The sequence below is a fragment of the Mya arenaria genome, chromosome 9 (assembly GCF_026914265.1).
Source record: "Mya arenaria isolate MELC-2E11 chromosome 9, ASM2691426v1".
In the NCBI taxonomy this organism is placed as follows: domain Eukaryota; kingdom Metazoa; phylum Mollusca; class Bivalvia; order Myida; family Myidae; genus Mya; species Mya arenaria.
The window spans coordinates 52,984,696-53,006,302 of NC_069130.1; the positions used below are offsets into that span (position 1 = coordinate 52,984,696).

The 21,607-nt window shown below is 36.0% G+C and overlaps 2 protein-coding genes across 2 annotated transcripts in view; both read right to left on the reverse strand.

The window, feature by feature from the left end:
• The window catches only part of LOC128246177 (carbohydrate sulfotransferase 3-like), a 28,585-nt gene extending 27,367 nt beyond the window's left edge, over positions 1–1,218 (reverse strand). Inside the window, exon 1 of the mRNA XM_052964366.1 lies at positions 957–1,218. Coding sequence (XP_052820326.1) covers positions 957–1,218 — 262 coding nt within the window. The remainder of the gene's footprint in view (positions 1–956) is intronic.
• On the reverse strand, positions 799–19,979 carry LOC128245483 (sodium- and chloride-dependent neutral and basic amino acid transporter B(0+)-like). Its single transcript, XM_052963665.1, has 13 exons — positions 19,699–19,979; positions 11,491–11,674; positions 11,122–11,253; positions 10,765–10,892; positions 8,453–8,637; positions 7,752–7,890; positions 6,702–6,836; positions 5,346–5,449; positions 4,555–4,792; positions 4,162–4,290; positions 3,270–3,369; positions 2,538–2,644; positions 799–2,081 (listed from the first exon to the last, which is right to left on the reverse strand). Exons 1-13 carry the CDS (start codon positions 19,738–19,740, stop codon positions 1,761–1,763), a joined length of 1,944 nt encoding a protein of 647 aa, XP_052819625.1. The 5' UTR covers positions 19,741–19,979; the 3' UTR covers positions 799–1,760.
• Positions 19,980–21,607: the final 1,628 nt, after the last annotated feature.

Genomic DNA, 21,607 nt, shown 5'->3' on the forward strand with positions numbered 1-21,607 from the left:
TGTATAAATAGTAACTTAAATGATGAACTAAAAACGCCACATTGAGAGCTTTATAGAGATCTTGTTAATTCCTGTTGTTACAAACGTTTTATTACATTCAACCATCAAAGAAACACAGCTCGGCAAAGGCTTTCACTTAAAAGCGAAGTGATTACAGCCCTCATGTGGTGTACTCGTTTCTTTGTCAAATATGGTATTTTGAATACAAGTATTTACGCAACATTCATTTTTTATGTTCGTATGCAAAACTATCAGTATTTTATAAGTATTCATTGAGGCGTATTCATGTGGAATATGAAAATTTATATCATGAAAATACTTACTGTAATAGGTTAATAATAATACTAGTTATTTACACGTTGTCTCCGTGTGTACGACGTTAAGGCATAAGTGGCTGTACTTGGTACATGATTCATGAAGTTCTTGTAAGCTGAAATTATCTATTATATCGTTTGCACTAATCTAGATAAGCTCGACTGTGACGAAAGCTTATAGAATCACCCTCGAGCCCGTTTCCTGGGCAGAAGCCATTACTGTGTCCTTTTTGAGAGGCCATGAAAATGTACCCCAAGTGGGGATCGAACCCACGACTTTTTTGGTGAGAGGCGGACCAAATTAATGAGTGTCATATATCAGTCATTTAGCTAGATATTTGTGTGAATTGAATATTATTCAGCATTTAGGTTGAAAACTATGGTGATAGATAAAACTGATTCACTTGCCAGCTGTTAGCTCCCTGATTCAGGGTTTTATGAGTTACGATTCAGATTCTCATGAAACGGACCAATGGGCTTTATAAAATACAAACACGTGACTTTACGAGTATTAAAATATATTTACATTATGGGGAATGATTTAAAACTGGAATGATAAATAAATCATTATGACTTCGAGTAAAATGAATCAAAGCCAAATAAACCATAAAACAAGAACGTAATTATATACGTATTTTCAACAGAGATATGTTAAATGATATGTTGACAGTAAAAAACTCTCATATGGTAATATTGTATAGAATTCATAAAATGTATTCATTTTATACGCAACAACAAAAATAAATAGTGAAACAATTACTATTCGTATATATGTATAAAACAAAGATATTGAAAAAAGATCTGGTAAGTATGAAGCTGACATAGACCTGTTTAAAAAATTAACACGCCTAGTTAATATTTCAACAATGTTAGAAAATGTAAAAGGGATCAGGACAAGGTTCATCTTATATGTGCAAAACCATCAAGACTTCATTATTTTGTAAAATAAGTAAAATATAACTTAAATAAAAAATCGATCTAACATTTTATATTAAACAGATATTATTTTACTGCTTTATAGTTTAAAGTATATAAAACATGCAGCAACATGTATTTTGCAATGTGTTTCATGTACAAATAAAAGGTAAGGATCAGGTGAACATTCAAGTTGAAGATAAAACAGCCAATAATGTATATCATAAACTATGAATAAATGGAAATGACATTTGAACATTACAACTTCTGATTCCATCACTTAATTGTAAGTTAAAAGTTATACACGATTTCAAAACTGGAACAAATGGTGTAAGTAATATTGGCGCTCCCTTGTTTTCTAACATTTACACAGGGAAACAGCTTTGCATACACATATTTTCAATAACGTTTAACACTAATGAATATAGTAATCTATAAAAGGGCAACAACTCTTTACTAAATATGCAATATTTTGTTTATATCCCTGGATGACATTTATACAGTCAAAATAACGAAATAGCTAATTATAGACTACATGTTTATATTTCCATTAGAGTTCACTGCCCCTGGGTTGTCGAGACCATACTTCCGCTCCATCTCAAAGGTATTCTGTAAGGGGCGCTTATCACTGCCGTCATTTGGTCCCCAGTCTGCGTCAGGAGTTGTTATCTCCCTTAGTCTATCGATCAATCCGCCCTCGGCCCGTATAAATTTGTATACAAACGTGATCGGTATCGGCAAAAGCACGAAAATTGTTAGCGCCCAGCCGATTCCTTGGGCAAATTCAGGGTACGGAACATCTTTGGAAATTTGAGGGGGAGTGAATTTGACCATTTTGTACAGGAAAAGTGCCTACAAGAGAAATGAATTAAATATGTCAATCAAAATCAACAAAACACAGGTTTAGTATCGTTTATCGAAAGAAAACTTATATAACACTAAGCTGCAGTCAATTTTATTTTTGCGGACCTATCTGGTCAATGTTTAAAAAACGGAATGTTTAATAAAGCATGCTTTAAATGTTATAATGAATAAGGATAATCAATTATTAATGTTATGCATGTGAACAGTTTTGAAAATACAAGTATCAGCTGAACCCGGCCCTGTAACCATATGTGTGCAGCTCATGTTACATGACCAATAAACAGTAGCAGTCTTTATTGACAAAAATACAACTGATATTTACAACCATCAAATACTTGTTTGTAAAATATTACAAGCGAAATTGCTTAGATCCTTTGATAATTTTCATTCGAAATTGAAACAATAGCAGAGTATTGCTATTACAAATGTACGAGTTGCACTTACCCCGATTAGCAGCGGAGCGCACCCGGCCCAGCACACAGCCCAGAATATAATCGGGCGGGGAGGATGGCCCAACATGTATGTGCAGTCAGCGATAAACCGGTTCACGCCTGTGAACAGATATGTTATTTAAAATAATTGCATAATGGACATGTTTGCGCACACAACAACATAAGCAAAGGGAAGATCATTGTGTTTTGTTCTTCCTCCGTAAATATTACTGCTCTGTCTTAATTAAGAGCCCAAGTTCGGGAAGCGCTATTTTTGACGCAGTGTCAAATCGACCTGATTGTTATGCAATGCTTGAAGTAGGTTTTTTTAAAAAGGTTCAGCTAAAAGAACAATGTCAGTCTTTCAATGAAACAACACCCGTCTGAAAGAAGTTGATCATCGTAAGAGCATTGGAACACAAATGGGGAAGACTTGTTGCAGCCATAAAAGCTGAATCAAGCTGGTGCGCACTTAATCTGGCCGATCTCCTTTGACAATTATAGCTAATCCCTGTTTTTCCTATATTTTAGATTGTGCACATTTTCAAGGTTTCTCTTATCGTTCATTGTTGGTATACAACACGTTTTATGGCATAAATTGCACAACACGCAATAAATTAAACGCTGTCCTTGACAAAATATAATGAAACATTGTAGTCACCCACTATCTTGTGATTAAGATTACATATTCGTAGAAAACGGTTGTTTATAATTATACGTTGTACGTCAGTTGGTATCTACGTACCGTAAACCCACATGACGCCAATACATTCACACGTGGCCACAAACAGCACAGAGAAATCGGCACCGTAGGCGTCCATAAGCGTCACAATGTAGTCACCGGCCTGGAAGATTATAATATAAGACATTGTATAGACGGCACTTACATCATGGTGTCGCTCAATAGTTCAATATATAATCCACGTATAAAGATAGTAAATGTTGATTTAAATGTCTGTCTTTTCTTCAGAGAAAGGGCAGTACCACTACATTTATATTAAACGTTCATAACTGAAGTAAAAATGTATGGTTATCTATAGTAAAACCTATAACCGGTGTAACACAGGGCAATACAAGAAGGTAGAGGCTACAGTAAAACCTATTACCGGTGTAACACAGGGCAGTGCAAGAAGGTAGGTGCTACAGTAAAACATCTTACCGGTGTAACATAGGGTAATGCAAAAAGGTAGATGCCTAAGTAAAACCTACTACCGGTGTAACATAGGGCAGTGCAAGAAGGTAGATGCTACAGTAACACCTATTACTTGTGTAACACAGGGCAATGCAGGAAGGTAGATGCTACAGTAAAACATCTTACCGGTGTAACACAGGGCAGTGCAAGAAGGTAGATGCTATAGTAAAACCTCTTACCGGGGTAACACAGGGCAGTGCAAGAAGGTAGATGCTACAGTAAAACCTCTTACCGGTGTAACACAGGGCTGTGCAAGAAGGTAGATGCTACAGTAAAACCTCTTACCGGTGTAACACAGGGCAGTGCAAGAAGGTAGATGCTACAGTAAAACCTCTTACCGGTGTAAACACAGGGCTGTGCAAGAAGGCAGATGCTACAGTAAAACCTCTTACCGGTGTAACACAGGGCAGTGCAAGAAGGTAGATGCTACAGTAAAACCTCTTACCGGTGTAACACAGGGTAGTGCAATAAGGTAGAGGGCGACGCCGAACCCAACACACATGTGGCTCTTGTACTTCCGGAGCTTGGGGTATTCATCCTGTATACAAGTCATCACCGTCTCCAGAAGGGCGAACTACGGAGATAATATTAGTTTATCAGACAGGTGAACACTGTAATTGAAGGTTAGTCATGTGTGGTAGCACGCAGATTCACTCTCTGTGGATAAACGAATACCTCGGGCGATATATGGTTTACAGCAACATTTACATTGCTTAATACAGAACGCACTAACAAATACAACGTAAATGTTGTTATTAAATTCGAGTTTTGAAAGCCGTACCGATAAGAATGTACATACTACAACATTAATAGTAATGACCTAAAACTATAAGTTTACCTCACTATCCAGTCCAAGGGTAAACAACATGAAGAAGAATAGAATGGACCACAGCTGGGGAGGCGGAAGGCTAGTAAGAGCTTCTGGGTACGCGATAAAGGCGAGACCGTAGCCGCCCTTGGCCACGTCTTTAACCTCGACGCCGAGTTTCTTGGCCATACCACCAAAGGTGGTGAAGATGACAAAACCGGCGATGATGCTGGTGACGACGTCCATGATACTGATTAGCAGGGCGTCACTGGAAGGGTTGAGAGCATGGTTACATAAATGCGCAGATATAGGTATTTGTCCTTTCTACCATGTGGATTGCTAAACTATTCCGTGAGTTTAGTTTTCGGTCACATTTTCGATCCAATACTATTGTGATTTGTATACAAATTATCACATTGGACACCCTGTATATTTGTTTTATATTTGAAAATTGTTTCATATTTGAAATTTGTTTCATTTTCAATCATTTAAAAATAGATTGTATACATCATATCTATATGTGCATGTTTATTCATCAATTCCTGTTATATGTGTTTTCCTCATTATCTATTTATAGTTATATTCACATATCTTTATAACTTGATGCAATAAAGTATTGTATTGGATTGTGTTCTCACTTACGAACTAATGCATTTAAATGTCTTATTATTTTTCTATTCTGCATTTAGTCGTCATGTGATCAGTATATTTAAACAGAGACTTGGTCAATAGACAAAAAAACATAATGCAATAATGTCAATTATGTACATGTGTATAAAACAAAGGATTTAATTCATAAGTATTGTAAACCATTTACTCACCCATAGACATTGTTATTGAACTTGTTGTAACTGCCAAACATGAGGATACCTCCGAACGAGACGGACAGAGAGAAGAACATCTGACCAGCAGCGGCCACCCATACCTGGATGAAAACAGGAGTTTAAATGGACCGTTTACGTTATATAGGGTCAGACATCAACATATATTTTCGTGTGAAACAGAACTGATTGCTTGTTTCTAGGGCAAACATTGAGCTCTAAAGGTAATGATTAATCAAAATGCCACAATAAAGCTTTATTCTCACAGACCGACAGTTATTTTAACTCGTTTTTATATTTTTTTGTATTAAAATGAGCATTTTTTAGTAATGTCTGAGAACCAGTGATAAAAGATTGCTGACGAAGGATCAGATCGCAGTTTTCATATATATGTGTTAGAAAATTTATGTTTTATGCCAAAACACTCCTTTTTCACTTAAGCGTTAGTAACGCTTTTAGCCACAAAACTTCAATTTTCGAACTTAAATATTTAAAACTGCGATCTGATATTTTGTCACCAGTCTTATATCACTGGTTTCAACATATTTATGCATACATTTTATCGAAAAGCGTTAGTAATGGTATTGAGAAAGGAATTTATTTACGCTTGGATGAACAAAATTATGCTTTGGTTGGTATTTGCCAGTTGTATTTCTTCCTTAAACTAAGTAAAATGACTTAAATTAAAAATATCAGTTTTAAACAAAGAGTTGCCAAAATAAAAATGTGTGAGCGAATTTTTTTTTGGTATAAATTCAGTATACAGTGATTAAATCATTTTTATCATCATATATACTTTAACAGATACAATCCTCTTATTTCCATGATAATCATTGTAATATTCGAGCCAGCGAACGATAACATACGATACTATAAATGACATAAACTTTCAATTTTCTTGAGCAAGAAGTAATTCTTAAAAATGGTTTGTTTGTTGGTGGTCTACGATTGATTAGCTGAAAATTGAATTGATACTATATAATTGATTATTGACTGATTGATTCATTGACTGATTTTATTAATAATTGAACATTATTTTTCTGCGTTTCATTGATGTATGAAGTGTCGGAAAAATAACACCTAATTTGCATAAACACCGAAGGTTTGCATACACGAATGCTTAATGGAGAAATGAATGAATGTCACATGGGTTGTTTTATCCAATAGGATTTAAGCATTTAGTCGCACTTACTGAATTACTGTAATTATTATTTGATTGAACGTGTGCTAGAAAACGTATAACACATTGATTCAGTATATGTTTTGTAAAGCATAATCATCTTTCAAGTAATGAAAAAAGAATATTATTTTGGCATTACTCTCAACCTAGTTTTAACATATCTCCTTAGACCTCACCTCTATGTTAAGAAGTTGGTCCCATTCCGGAATGATGAAGTACTTAACACCATCAATGGCCCCGTCCAACAGACAGCCTCGCACAAGCAGGATAAGCAAGATCACGTACGGGAAGGTAGCAGTGAAGTAGACGACCTGTACGAGAACAAAGATTAGTTGTATACCTGTATACGTCAAGTTTAGATCAATACGTTATATTAATAGTTGAAGCCCGGAATTGCACATATTCTGGTTTTCCCAAGCTAATCCCCCGGAAAAAAACAAAATTGTACCGTTTTAATATACACACGTTACTTTGGAAACAACAGAGACATTGATCCGCTACATTAAATTCAATAGCCTGAATTTCAACTTTTTATTTGTACCGCCATGGGAAAACCCAATTATGTGAACTCCGGGTAACATGTATTAATAAACGTAAAGAATATAACACCTCAAATGACCCCATCCGCGAAACAACTGTAGAGCATCAGAATTTGCACTAGCTCGTGGAAAGAGGTACATCACATGGAATACCATGAGTTGGGTGCTTACTGTATCTTGGACTATATAACGTATATGGAGTGTATTGGGAATCGTATATTTTGTTTATGCACCAGTCAATTTTAACCACGCCCCCTCAGGTACCAGGGTGTACCGGGGATAGCAGGCGAAACGGGTCGTGTTTTTACCTTCCAGGTGGCCGCGTAGTGCCGAGTGAGTGCGGTGATATTTTGTTTTCGCGCCAAAAATAGCGGAGGATGGTAGGTATCCCGGGGTGCGGGGGCATTTGACGGGGATTTCAATAGCAAGTTGTGCCCGGAAGGCGGTGTTTTTACCCGGGTTTGGCTGGACCGAAAGTCGAAGTCCCCGCTATTCCCAGGACCGGGGGCGTGGTTACAATTCACTGGTGCATTAGCGAAATGAGGGAAACATTGTACATGATAGTAAGAAAACAAACCGATTCATATAGAGAGTACGGGTTGCAATTACATGTAACCTTGGCGACATACACTTGATTCCATACTGACACTTCCTGTAATTGGATCATGACTGTTAGTGTTCACGTACTTTGCCGGATGATTTAATGCCCTTGATGAGGCAGATGACAACGATAATCCAGGACATTAGAAGACAGAGGGAAAGCTGCCACATGGGTGCTCCTACATCTTCCGGGTACATGTTGGGTGCCCTCTGGATAACAGTTTTTCTGCAAGAGAAGTCAGTAATGTAATATACATGTCCTAAATTAGTCAATTTTAAAGATATCAGCTTAAAACTTCAGCATTTTATTTCCGAAACATAGCACTTTCAGAAAATGCAAAATGCTGAAAATGTCATTTTTCCTCATTAGGACTCATTTTCGCAGACTTGGTCACATATGTAATATTGGTTTATTAGATTGTTGCCATTGGCACGAAAATGTCACAGAGACTGACTATGAGCATGCTGCCTAAGAAAAGTGCTCGTTTAATTTAAAAGACGTTACGCTACGACAAGGAAATGAAATGAACCGAATGTTAAGGTTTGATTGTAATGATATTGGCTGCCATAGCGACGCTACTATTAATCATTGACACAACATGACAACACTAAGTAAACGTCTTGCAACATGGGTGTTAAGATTTAAATTATACACAAATGCTCGTCAGTATGTATTTCGAAAGAAGTTGCGTGGGCGATCGACTCAAAACATCGACGACAATACATTTGAATTAGCCAAAACATCGACGACAATACATTTGAATTTGCCAAATTCTAAAGTTACTTACTCAAAGTACAGCTCTGATACAGCCACGTTAGTGGTGTTGGTGCAGTTTACAGCGAGTTGTGAGTTGAACGAGGAGTCCGTGGTGTTACACAGGCACTTGCCCACCATGAGGTCTATGGTAGAGTTACCCGTGCACGGTTGAACCTGTTTTTGGGTTTTCTCCACGCAGCCTAGGGGTAGCCATTCCTGCAAAGGGAACATATGGGAATATTAAGATATATGCACGGGAGCAATAAGAGAAACCTTAGACATTGCATTTGCCAAACTGAATTTGTTGTTTGAGTTTTTAGCTTTAGCCATTTCTGTAAAAGATATAGAGCTCACTTCAGGAGAAATGACTGATGAAAGATTAATTACTCCACTGTAGCTGTACCAGTACGTGGTTATAAAAGGTCCTTAACAGATTGAAACCTTAGTTTTATCGTACAAACTAAGGCCAAGATAAGATATTTGCTAGATGTTCTTCTACTCTATTTTTTTTATGGGGGGGGGGGGTCCTTTTTGTTTGTTTATTTATTTATTTATTTTTCAAAGATTACTGTTTCACCGTTGAATATGTGTTCATGTTCTTTCTTATATCATGGTATGGAGAAACGCCGTTCCTTGGACATTATCGGACCAATACCAAAATACAGACCCCAATAATACATTTTATTTGGTTCATTAAAATTAAAGGGGCAGCGGAAAAAAGTGGCCGGCGGGGATGAAACTCTAGCAATTAATTTATAGTCGCCTAAAAAACTGTGACTTTCAAGCATGATTCATAATAGTGTTTTACTCGTTTTTATTTATTTTTTCTGCAGCAATGTCGTGTAGTGTTCATGAATTGACAATTCATATAAAGGTTTTATTTGAACCACTTTTTATACATAACTTGACACGGTTCGTTGACTTGTTTAAACGTAACGTTTGGCGGCGATGAGTAATCGTATTTTATTGCAAATATTGACTTTAAGTGCATGTTCATTCCATTTATAAAACCCATTAAATGCCTGTTTAACATCTTTGACGACACATAGGTGTGTTTTGTGTTAAACTTCAGTTTAGCAATACTTACATCTATTTAAGTATTGCGTAATCATGATTATAAATGGTATGTTATTATGAATAACTGCAAAAATCTCTATAATTTTAAGTACTAGAAAACTAAAAATAACAAGAACTTGTGTATGATTAAAGTGCACCAAATCCCTTCCTTATTTAAGATTGAGTACGCTTTGAAACCCCTTAAAACTGCAGTCTCACAGATTGAACGTTTTGACAACTATTTTATTTTTCGTCTTGGAAAGAGCCAATTTGCCATTTTTATGCGAAAATGTATGGAAACTAGTACTATAAGACTGCTGACAAAAAAATCAGATCACAGGTTTTCATATTTATAAAAAAATGATGTTTGTTGCTTTTGTTTCCTCAAAGCGTTTAAAAGTAACGCTTTTAGCCATAAATATTGATTTTCGAACATAAATGAGAAAAAAAAACTGCGATCTGATCTTTTTGTCAGCAGTCTAAATTGACTGGTTTTGAAATGTTTATACAAAAATTGGCTTATTCCAAATAAAAAAAAGTTGTTAAAACGATAAATCTGTGACAGTGCAGCTTTAAAGTCCATCTTAAAGGTCCATTATGTCATATCCATCCCATGGTGTTCTGTTGGCGACGGTTTAAGCATTATTCACATGCCACTAAACTACGAATGACATCAACTTCTTTTAATTAATGTTCTCGTAGGACTGTTGTCAGCATCAACCTTGACCAAACAAAGTTATATTTGAGGTAAAATCCCGGGGCAACTAGTCTGAAAGTGACCTAGCAACCTAACCAAAAGGACTTTTAAAGCGGCTCGTCCTCTTTCTGTGGGGTCGGACATCGAGAAAAAATGCCATTTGAAATGAGAACAAAATGCTTTTAACAAATGATAAAATATAATCAGACGTTGAATAATGAGTGTATTTTAAACAATTATTTGCAAATATTACAAAAAATGCTTTTAATTTTTTTTACAAATAAGAGTAAGCAATGCTATTTAAAAGTCAATGATTTTAGGCTTGAATTAATGACATTCTGTTCAAATACCTTCAACTTTAGTCCTTTTCAATTTTTACGTACATATTTACAGACAGTCCAAGATAGGGTCTTCTGCATAGAGGCAAAAAAGTAGTAAAACATGGTTTTAAAAGGGCCTTAACAGATTTAAACCTTAATTGTATCGTATAAATTACGGCCAATATAAAACCATTGTTTTAAACGGTGACGGGGGCTTCCATTTTATCTATTTATTTTTCTGTGAATGAGTCAGTTTCAATGTTTACTTACATCTTTACAGACAGTCCAAGGTAGGGTCTTCTGCATGGACGCAAAAAAGTAGTACAACGTGTAGGCCATGATGACGTTGTAGTAGATGGCCACAATCAGCGATATCAGCGCCATCGATATACCGACACCTGTGATAGGAACAATTTGCGAATCATGTAGGAGACATTATGAAATATATGTTCAACAGTATACATGCAATTGATACATAGAGTAACAAGAGAAAAATCACCAGACTTCAAGGCATGGTTTGGTAGTAGAAACTCGCCATAAAACAGGACAACAGGCTTGCAAAAGTTGCATTTCAGAGCACTGCAATCATTCCTAAAAATCAAATTACTACAAACCCTATGCCCATACCTTTTGCACTGGGGTTCATTGCCCACACTGCAGTTGGACCACGCCCCGAGTACTGCCCCATCACCAGTTCCATCATGTACATGGGCTTGCCGATCAGAATCTGCAGGATCAGGTAGGCGATAAGGAATGCGGCTGAAAATGTAATTGTTGTAAATGATGAGAGTTTTTTACCCAATAGAAAAAAAAATCCGTCAAAACATGCATCTACATAATAAGACTTAATAAACATTTCCGCTAAGCTTGTACGCGATTTACCAGACATTGGATACGCCCTGATCATTTGCGTTGTAACATTTCACTCCTCCCCCACCACACCAAAAACTAACAATAAACAAAAAAAATCGTTAAGGAAGTTTCTGTATTACTCACCTCCGCCATACTGATACGCGAGGTAAGGAAACCTCCACACGTTTCCTAACCCCACCGAGAGACCCACACAGGAAAGAAGGAACTCCCACTTTGAGCCCCACTGTCCTCGGTCGTCGTGGATCCCGGGGGTCTCCTCGTCCGTTTCCACATTAGCAGTGACTCCATTGAGCTCAGAGGACGGTGCCTGAAATGAATAGGTGAAATGCTAATATAGAGCGGATGTTCGAAATTACTTATAATATTACTTTCTTGGTACAAAAAAGCTAATTTTGTGTATAACGCTTTTAAATAAAGCAATAGAAATACTCAGTCATAGCAATTGTTTCGTAAAACGTGTGTCTTATATGGCGTTGTTGTTCTTTTAAAATAGAGTAGCTGGGTAAAAGATAGATACAATAAAATAATTTTGTTACCAGCTATATATAATATTAATTAGAATAAAAGTTAAATATTTATCATAGTAAAATTGAAATGAATTGTTGAACTACTAAAACATGTTTATTTATTTTCTCCCATTATGTCTGCTTAATTATTAACAATAATTTGTGACCGATCGCTATGTATTTATGTATAAAATTACGTTTACAAATGATCAAGGGTCATTTTGACCTATCACATTGACTATAATTGTTTGAATTGTTTAAAACGAAATAAGTTATATTCTGTTCTATTCTGTTTGCATAAGTTTGCATATACTGTTTAGGCCGATGCTGATTTTGACTTCTGCTGTTGTTGATGTTTTTGTGATTTTCCAAATTTGTCCATTTATACATTGATGTGATGTCTGTTTTTCGTGTGTTTAATGTATGCAATAAACTCAGTATTCGCATTCATTATGTTGTATAACTTTTCGCTCGATCCCCTAGCATATTTGGATAAAAAAAACCAAAGCTAATAAATATGTATAAGCCGTCAGGAGCTATTGGTTTTCATACTTACTGCTCTGTTTAGCATTCACTTAACCTACAATGAATTATATAGTGTCGCCACTGGGGTTGACTGATGTTTATTTGAGCAGCACAAATGATGAGAATGTTTAGTGTTTCAATCATACTAAAGCTAACTTCTTCAAGGAATCATAATTCCCAATGAAGTGAGTTTATAAAATGATATTTTAATTATATAGGTTTATATTTGAAGGCGTATTTGTATTACTTCAATAATAATTTACTGTTCTCTTCTGTTTTTATCAAGACATACATATCATGGAGTGAATGCGATAAGGTTCTAAGTGACATTAAATAAAAAAGCAGATATAACCTTTTCACTTTCACCCATCGATATAATACATACTCTAAAAAGAAATCTAAGTTATTACACCATTAGTGTTAGTCCTTCCCAGAAACACTACTACTCTTGTTCACTGATTATGTAATAGTAAAATGACATGAAGTAACATTTTAATGTTTAAGAATGGGCGGAGTAAGCGTTTTTGAACCTTATTGGCTGACACATTTCAACGCCAAATCTGACACAGGGAGTGTGTGTCGAATTTGTGGCAGTGGGTGAACCTTTAAACACCACGGGAAAGTTGACATTTTTAATGATTAAGCCTTGTACTTTGCAATTCCGATGGATTAATATGTAGGTTGTATTCTAAGAAAATGTAACCTAAATGGACAAAATGCATTATACAAAAACGTTCCTGTTATTTATGCTTTTAATGGATATGATTCCTACGGAAGGAACATGAACCATTGGGTTCGTCAACTTTCAATTGCAGGATGTATCAACTGAAGATGCAAATACCGATTAAAACTAAATCCTGCACCATAAAATAAGCTGAAGGAAAGAAAAAGGTTTTAAACCTGATTAACTAACCATGGTTTTAAACAACTGCCGTTCTTGTATGCAGAACATAGTGGATAATTGACAGATATAAAACACACAATAACATTCGTTATAGATGTATTAACAAATCAATTATAGTTTCAGACAGCTAACGTTATGACAGTTTACATGATAATTATTAGGTCAGTGTTCGGGCCACTAAACCTACAGACGAACACGCGTGTTAATCAAATACTCCCACACTACAAAAACGTCTTTTTAGATTTCAATATCACTAAGGTACATGCGTGTATACTTTTCAGTTATTGTACTTTATGGAATCATGTGCACGCTCCGTGAGGCGGGAAAATATCGATCAATATTATAAATTTGATACTCTTATATAACATACGCTACCGACATAAACATGTATACAAACACATTTCGAACTGACCGCTTGCACAATATTTCTAAACAAAAACCAATGTGACACAAGTTCCGCTGATGTTTGGTGATAAATGTTATTGCTCATTTCTACGAAACAAACGATATTTCGAAATACTACGGGGATAGTCCCCAATTAAATAGATGTCTTTTCTATTCTGACATTAATCATTTTTATATATCTAGTGATGTGTATAATAATTAAGAAGGGGGGGGGGGGGGGGGGGCTAGTCACCTTAGTAAAAAATATGTTATATAATAAATTCTAACTGAACAATGTAACTTTGTCATTTTTCACGATAAGCCACGACTTTATTGGTTGTCCGGTAAGCGGAGTGGTTCGATTCCTGACCTGGGCGCATGTGAGTTTGGTTTGTGGTCAGCAAGCGGGAAAAGTGGGTTTCCTCCGGGTACTCCGGTCTCCCCCACAACACAAGACCACATACTCTTGCGTAAAATCGTGCCAACGAGAGTGATTAATATAATGTTGTAATATCTTATTTCACAATCGTTGTAAAATTAATAAGTTTAAGCCTTATATTGGAGACCGATAGGCGATAAAACTGACTGTAAAGGAAGGTTATAAAGTACAGTTGTCCACATATATCAAGTCTATTTATCTGCATCATACCCGGATGTTGGCTTGATGGACCTAACTCATAATATAAATCACTGACTACGATGGTTAACTAGGATGAGTCACTTTGAAAACAAGAAATGATATCATCTTACAATATTTTGTTTAACAATGGCTAATAACGAAGGAGCGGTTTACGGCAGTCTTAACTAGCACTTGTGGTGTACATGTCCGTGTGAACAGTAAACAACGGGTATGTTTACAGCGAAGAAAACCTTAAAATTGACACCCTATAGCTACTTGATAAAGATTTTTAAAAGATTTGTCCTGGTGTTTTATTTTCTAAATATGTCATAACTTTTGGATACATTTTAATATAAATGTATAGAATATAGCTTGTTCGTAAGTGTTTATTTAAAGTGACACTTTTATTCAAAATCATTACATACACATGTATAACAAATATAAATTTTGAGTGGTAGAACTTTAACTACTTACTAATTCGTAAGAGTTTATTTAAAGTGACACTCTTATTCAAAATCAATTTATACCCATGTGTAACAAACATAAATTTTGGGTGATAATTCTTTAACTACTTACTAACTAATACATATTTTTTATGGAAAATATCAATAACTGATACCAAGATTGTAACCGTGTATTTAATAACTGAAAACGTAAAAATATTAAACTATTGGTGAATGCTAACAGATTTACTGCGATCTACTATCGTCTCATAAGGTAGAAATACCGTGTTTTATGCACATTTTTTTCTCAAATTTAACTCTTTCATAAGAACTTTTATTTTTGACGTTATTTATCCTTTTTGGAATATTAAAACAATCATATTAATTATGGTAAATCTCACTGGGGGGTTAGAGTGCATTTTAAGTGAGCAGCCTTGAAGGCGATCGAAATATTGGACAAATACCTTTAAAGCTTAAACATTAAAAACCTGCGTGATATTTGGCTTTGAAAATTTCCACTGGATAAAACTGGCTTGATTACTCATCCCCAAAACCAGATTTCAAAAAGACTTTTTACCAAATTTAATGGTGAAAATATACGTGATTTAATGATAATCTCATGGTCATACACCAATTCATCATGGTGGGTTGCGCAATCTGCTCAACGATCAATAAACCATAGGCGGCTGTATCAGTCACGGAGGGAGGGAAACAATTTTATATATCATAAAAATGTCTCCGAAATTGTTTTCATCCCTTCATCCCTTCGCCAATTAACCTGAACGTTTTGAGTCATAAAACGAACTAAATGGGTGCATACCTACATTTGTCCTATACGCATGGATAAAACAAAGAAAATAAATAAATAAAGTCTTTTGTTATATAATACACGCAAGTCTTTATTTATCCATTTTAATATAACAACGATTAACAATATCAAATGGCTTTTGAGAAATAGGCCTTTTATCCAGTGATATCGCAGTTTAGCTTATCCTATTATTATCGTTAACAACATAGTAAAAAAGTCAAGAATTATATAACAAAATGAGGTTTTGTCAGCATCGCTAACTGACACTGCCGCCTATAAACGGCAGAAACTACCGCCTCCGCTAATATTGTACATCTAATTTTATGTGTGAACGCGGCCTCATTCTCCTTCAATAAATTGCACCTAATGAACTTTTACTCCTTGTGAGACTTTTGAATTCATGTTTATTTAATAAAGAAAAGTCAGGCAAAACAATACATTGAATAATGTTCTAATGTCCTGGTTACATAAAATGTGCTCATGTTCAAATGATTTTTTTTCTTAATTAAGGTTAAAATATACAAAATATTAATTGGGTTATCAACGTCATTGAAAGTAACATTAATATACATATAGTAGAACCCTGTTGGCTCGAACTCGCTTGGCTCGAATTCCTCGCTGACTCGACTTGGATGTAAAAGAACCGATTTCTATAATTATACTGATTGTAAGCATTCCTGCTTGGCAGGATTTTCGTGAGGCTCGAGGAACTTTCGCCGGTCCCAAGGAGTTCGAGCCAACGGGGTTGTACTGTATTGTTTTTCTTATTTAATATTTGAAAAATGGGTAAAGTGGAGTACTTTATTATAATTGAACTTAGCGAAATGTATTGCGAAATTGCACTTGTAAAAAAAACATAAATCCCCTGATATATTGACTCTTTTTTATTGAACGTGATAAACTGTACGCCCCTCTATTCTTGTCAGACTGCGCAAATATATGACCGTGTCGTAAACTCCGCTTGGCGTTCCATTAAAGACTTCCTGCGTCATAGTCTTAGTGGTCCAAGCCGATCACATGTGTGTGCTTTCAAATAAGCTCATATCGTTGTTATGGTTTATTGTTAGAGGTTGCAAAACATGACGTGTACGTGCACGTGTTCTTGTAGCAACAAGTGCATGTATAAAATGCCGATGAGATATCAGCGAAATTTCCCCTTAAAGGGGCTTGACACCAGTTTGTCCAAAAATCGGCAAATACAAAAACCTCAAAAACAATCCTAGACGTGTCCATGCGAGCTGGTAGGAAGCTGATTAAACGTCATTTTACATGGATTAGATCATAAACGCAAGAATCGTGTTGTTGTCTCATCTGTGTTTCCCCGTTTAAAATAGCGCATAACGGTTCCCGGTTTAATTCATATCGATTTATCTATTTTCCAGTACAGATAAATATACCGACACTATTTTAAAACTTACCGGGGTTGGGTGGGGGGACTCGTTGTAGACCACCGTAGGAAATTTCGAATTGAAAATGCGCAATAACTGCGTAAGATTCATGTGTTAGTAAGTAAGATTCAATGCGTTGTGCACAGCGATGTCAACTTTGACAATTTCTTTTTCTCTTGCATTTGTATCATCTAGTGTCTAGTCCCCTTAAACTCGCATATATTCGCAAAAATAACTGATCACTTCTCTCGTGCTATTAAACATGTTTTACAACTTTACAACTTGCACGCACCTGGATGACGGAAGTTAACGTTTACGTAACCGTACAAATAGTGTTTCAATACCTCTATAATATGTCGCTTTTGGGTTTTCATAATATGCATTTTGCCCAAAGCACGCACTTTTAAAAAGGTGACTATCATAAGAATGTTGAACATAATTTTTGCAATTTAAACGACTTTTAACGCATGATTTGCTCAGTCGCTACATGATCCCCATGGAGTACTTAAGAATTATATTGAATGCAGTATGAAGACTATCCATTTGAAACACCGTAAAGGCTTAGTAAATCGGTGCATTAAGAAGCAAGGCAATGAGACATCACTTTGAACTCTGATACCTTTCAATTTCATTATATAAAACAGACACCAAGTGTTTGATTAATCCCTAAACACTCGCTTTGAAAATATCTCAAAAACATCCCATCACTATTCATGTATATACATGTCCTTATGCACCAGTCAATTGTATCCACGCCCCCTCCCAGGTCCGGAGAAAAGCGGGGACTTTGACTTTCGGACCAGCCAATCCCGGTTATAATCCCCACCCTCCGGGACAAACTACTGGTAAAATACCCGCCTAATGCCCTCGCACCCAAGGATACCTAGGTTAGGCCCATTCCCCGGTACTCTTGGGGCGAAACAAAACCACCGCATTTACTCGGCACTGCGGGGCCACCTGACAGGTAAAAATACGGCCCATCCCCCCCGCTATCCCCGGTATAACCCCCGGATCTGGAGGGGGGGGGGGCGTGGTTACAATTGACTGGTGCATTACATTTAAGAATGTCTTTAATTCTAAGACTAACTAAGAGGCCCTTATTACCATTCCACGGTGACGTTATAGCAAGTTATGCTGAAGCAACGTACGTAAGCCAGGGGAAATTCCTAGTTGACGTTTCAACAAGTTACGCTGAAGCAATGTACGTAACAACACTGATAATGTTTTTAACTGTAAAGGTATAGAAAGCGAAGCTATGCGTTCACGTCGCCGCGAGGTCTGTTGCTGAACTAATGTCTCGTGTCGGGCAACACTCTGGAATGACAACGCTTTTTTGTAACATTTGTTTCCTACATGTATATAGACATGAGTAATGACACTTTCTCCCCCAAGCTTAATTTTAAATTTACTCAATCATAACTCACGATCCGAAACACTATAATTAATTAATGAACCTTTGAAATGAAAATAAGATGTTCCTATTATACAATAAAGCTTGTACATTCCTTTCTAATTCTTTTTGCTTATGTTGAACCGTAATGTTCACACTTACGAATATGTCACCTATAGGTGAGAAAAAAGTTGCCTTAGCACCTCCCCCCTTCCCCCTCCCCTCAAGCAAAAACGAATAAGTCTCATGTAAAATAACAGCTGTAGAGGTATTGTTCATACGAATACGTAACTCTTCAATATTATCTCAACTCAACTCAACTCAACTCAACTCAACTCAACTCAGTGTATCGCATGAAATATTTAAGAACTCACAACATATGATGATATGAATCGCCTAATCGACACACAACATGTCGTGATATAATAGATCGTCAAATCGGCACTCAACATGTCGTGATATAGATCGTCAATTCGACACACAACATGTCGTGATATAGATCGTCAATTCGACACTCAACATGTCGTGATATAGATCGTCAATTCGACACTCAACATGTCGTGATATAGATCGTCAATTCGACACACAACATGCCGTGCTATAGATCGTTAAATCGACACACAACATGTCATGATATAGATAAACAATTCGACATAAAACATGTCGGCGAGTCTACAAGTTCGCATTATCAGTATGTACAATATGCGCTTCCATATTAAGTGTGTTGCATAGGTATGTGATAACTATATAAGGAAGATATAAAATTGTTTACTTAAGATTGAAATCGCAATAAAGAGTCACTTATTTGCATATTACATTTCACTTATACGTTGTTCTGACATTAAAGGTCCTGGCGAATATTATGACTTACTTTATTCGCTTTTGAATAATGGAACATTAACTAGGTTGATACAATACCACGCAATGGAAACATTTAACCAAGCGAAGTAAAGCCTAAAAAATCTATCATAATTAAACAGTTAAAAGTTCACATTAACTTAATTGCATTCCTCAGTTTTGACAAGGTCTGTACATCTTTCTGCCCTCGGGTTGCCATTAAATATGACAACTAGCTGCTGGTTTTGTTTTGACATGATCAAGCATTCAAAATAGGATTTTTAAGGAAACTCTCGTTCTTCAACATCTCATTATAATTAAATATGCATAAATACATATATAAATGTATACCCTTATGAATGCTTTTTTATTATTTCTACAACCTGTTTAACTCACATATCGCATCTTAGTTCATGCATAAGTTATGATGTTTTAAATACTGATCGTGTTTTATCAAAGAGACATATCCACGACATGATTATTAAAATAAGACTAAAACTAAACAAATAAATAATAAAATAGCTTACCCCATTCGAATTGCCTTTATTTACTTCGTAGGACGAAGGCATGATCAACAATGCACACTTTTCAGAATATGATAAATCCTACTTAGAGCTTCAACGGCATAAGGCGAAAATAATAAATAATAAAATTAATTATGAATTTCTTATCAGTTTAAGAAATACGCACAGGATTTCGTTTTGTCAAAATATCATAAAAATAACAAATAAAATCAGTTTAATCCTCTTGAAACATAAAACGCGAAATGTTGCTCGGAGCAAGAGGCTTTCATTTTAATATATGTAAATCAGCATACGGGGATTTTCCCTTTCGACCAATCCTAGGGGAGTTACCTGTGATATTTCATGACGTAATAACACAGGTAAACACTTTGAGATTGGGATTGTTAAACATAGAAACAAGACTTTACTGATGCGAACTGATTTGGTCGACTGGAATGAAACAATAAAACAGTTTTAAACGCACGTATCTTTTGATAAACAACTACGAAAGTTGACTCAATATATTGCCACTTGCTCGATAATTAACTTAATATATATCAAAACCTCCTTCTGATTTCTAGCGTGAAAATGAAAAAAAAACTTTCCGTTAAAGTAAATGAGTGCACATTTCATGAAATAAAAATACTAGTTTAATAAAACCGTATTACACACTCTGTAAATATATCTTACCTGTTAAAACATGAGGTGAAAAATGCAAGTGTGCGAATTATTAATAACTTTAAATGCTTTTTAAAATTAACCGGGTTAATGTACAATCGTGTTTATGAATGTATAGTGCATTAATTAACATAAATTTGACATTTTAATGCGATATTCTTATGTTAATAATTTCATTCCAAAGGCCATGTAATGTCAAGGTTAAAATATGAACATTTGCCTATCATTCTTTAAAAGTACTAGTTCCTGAGTATTTCTATAGCATGATCATGCCATGAAAACAGTTTAACCTTCGTATTCTCATGCTTTACATGGTAGCGTGGACAAAATATCACGTGACGTGTGTTCATACAAATTATCATTATATACATGAAAGCGTGGACCGAACGTCACGTGGCGCGTGTTCCTATGTATTATCAGGTTTTTCATTGAAGCCCGCATCGAACGTCACGTGGCGCGTGGTCATGTGTATAATTTTTCTATACTTGAAAGGGTGCGGAGAACATCTCGTGGCACGTGTCCATGTGTATTATATTTTTATGCTGAAAGCGTGCGCCAAACGTCACGTGGTGCGTGGTTATATTCATTATCGATTTATACATGGAAGCATGCCCCGAAGGTCACGTGCCGCGTGTTCCATATGTATTATCATTATACATACATACATTGTGTACCAAACGTCACTTGGTGCGTGTTCATCTGTGTTATTATTATATTTATTGAAGCCTGCACCTAACGCTACGTGGCTCGTGTTCCTATGGGCCGAATTCAGAACAACCACTCTCACTCACACTCAATGCGTTAATCCTCTGTAAACACATAACGGTCCAGATATTTTCCAGTGAAAAATATATCCGTATTCACAGGTGTGAGTGAGACTCAAGTGTTTTGCGTGAGTGGGACATTTGTGAGTGCTCGGCTAGGCCACTTAAACAGCCCTCGAGGATTGGTTGTGATTAGGAATTAAATGCGTGTGAGGGATAAATGTACATGACAAGTAGAAAAGGTGAAATATATAAGATTTTGGAACACACAAGGGATTCCTCATTCCCAGAACATATTTAAGAGACCGGGGGAATCCATTGAAGTACGTGTGCTTCAAAAACGTTGCCTTCTATAAAAATCAAATTTTCAAAAATATGCGCCTATCATACACATTGTATTTGTTTTGTTTTGCCCAGCAAACTTGATGGTTGGGTATCATCGATGGCTGCAAGAACATGCAGCTAAATATACGAGAAGTTAGCAGCCTAGC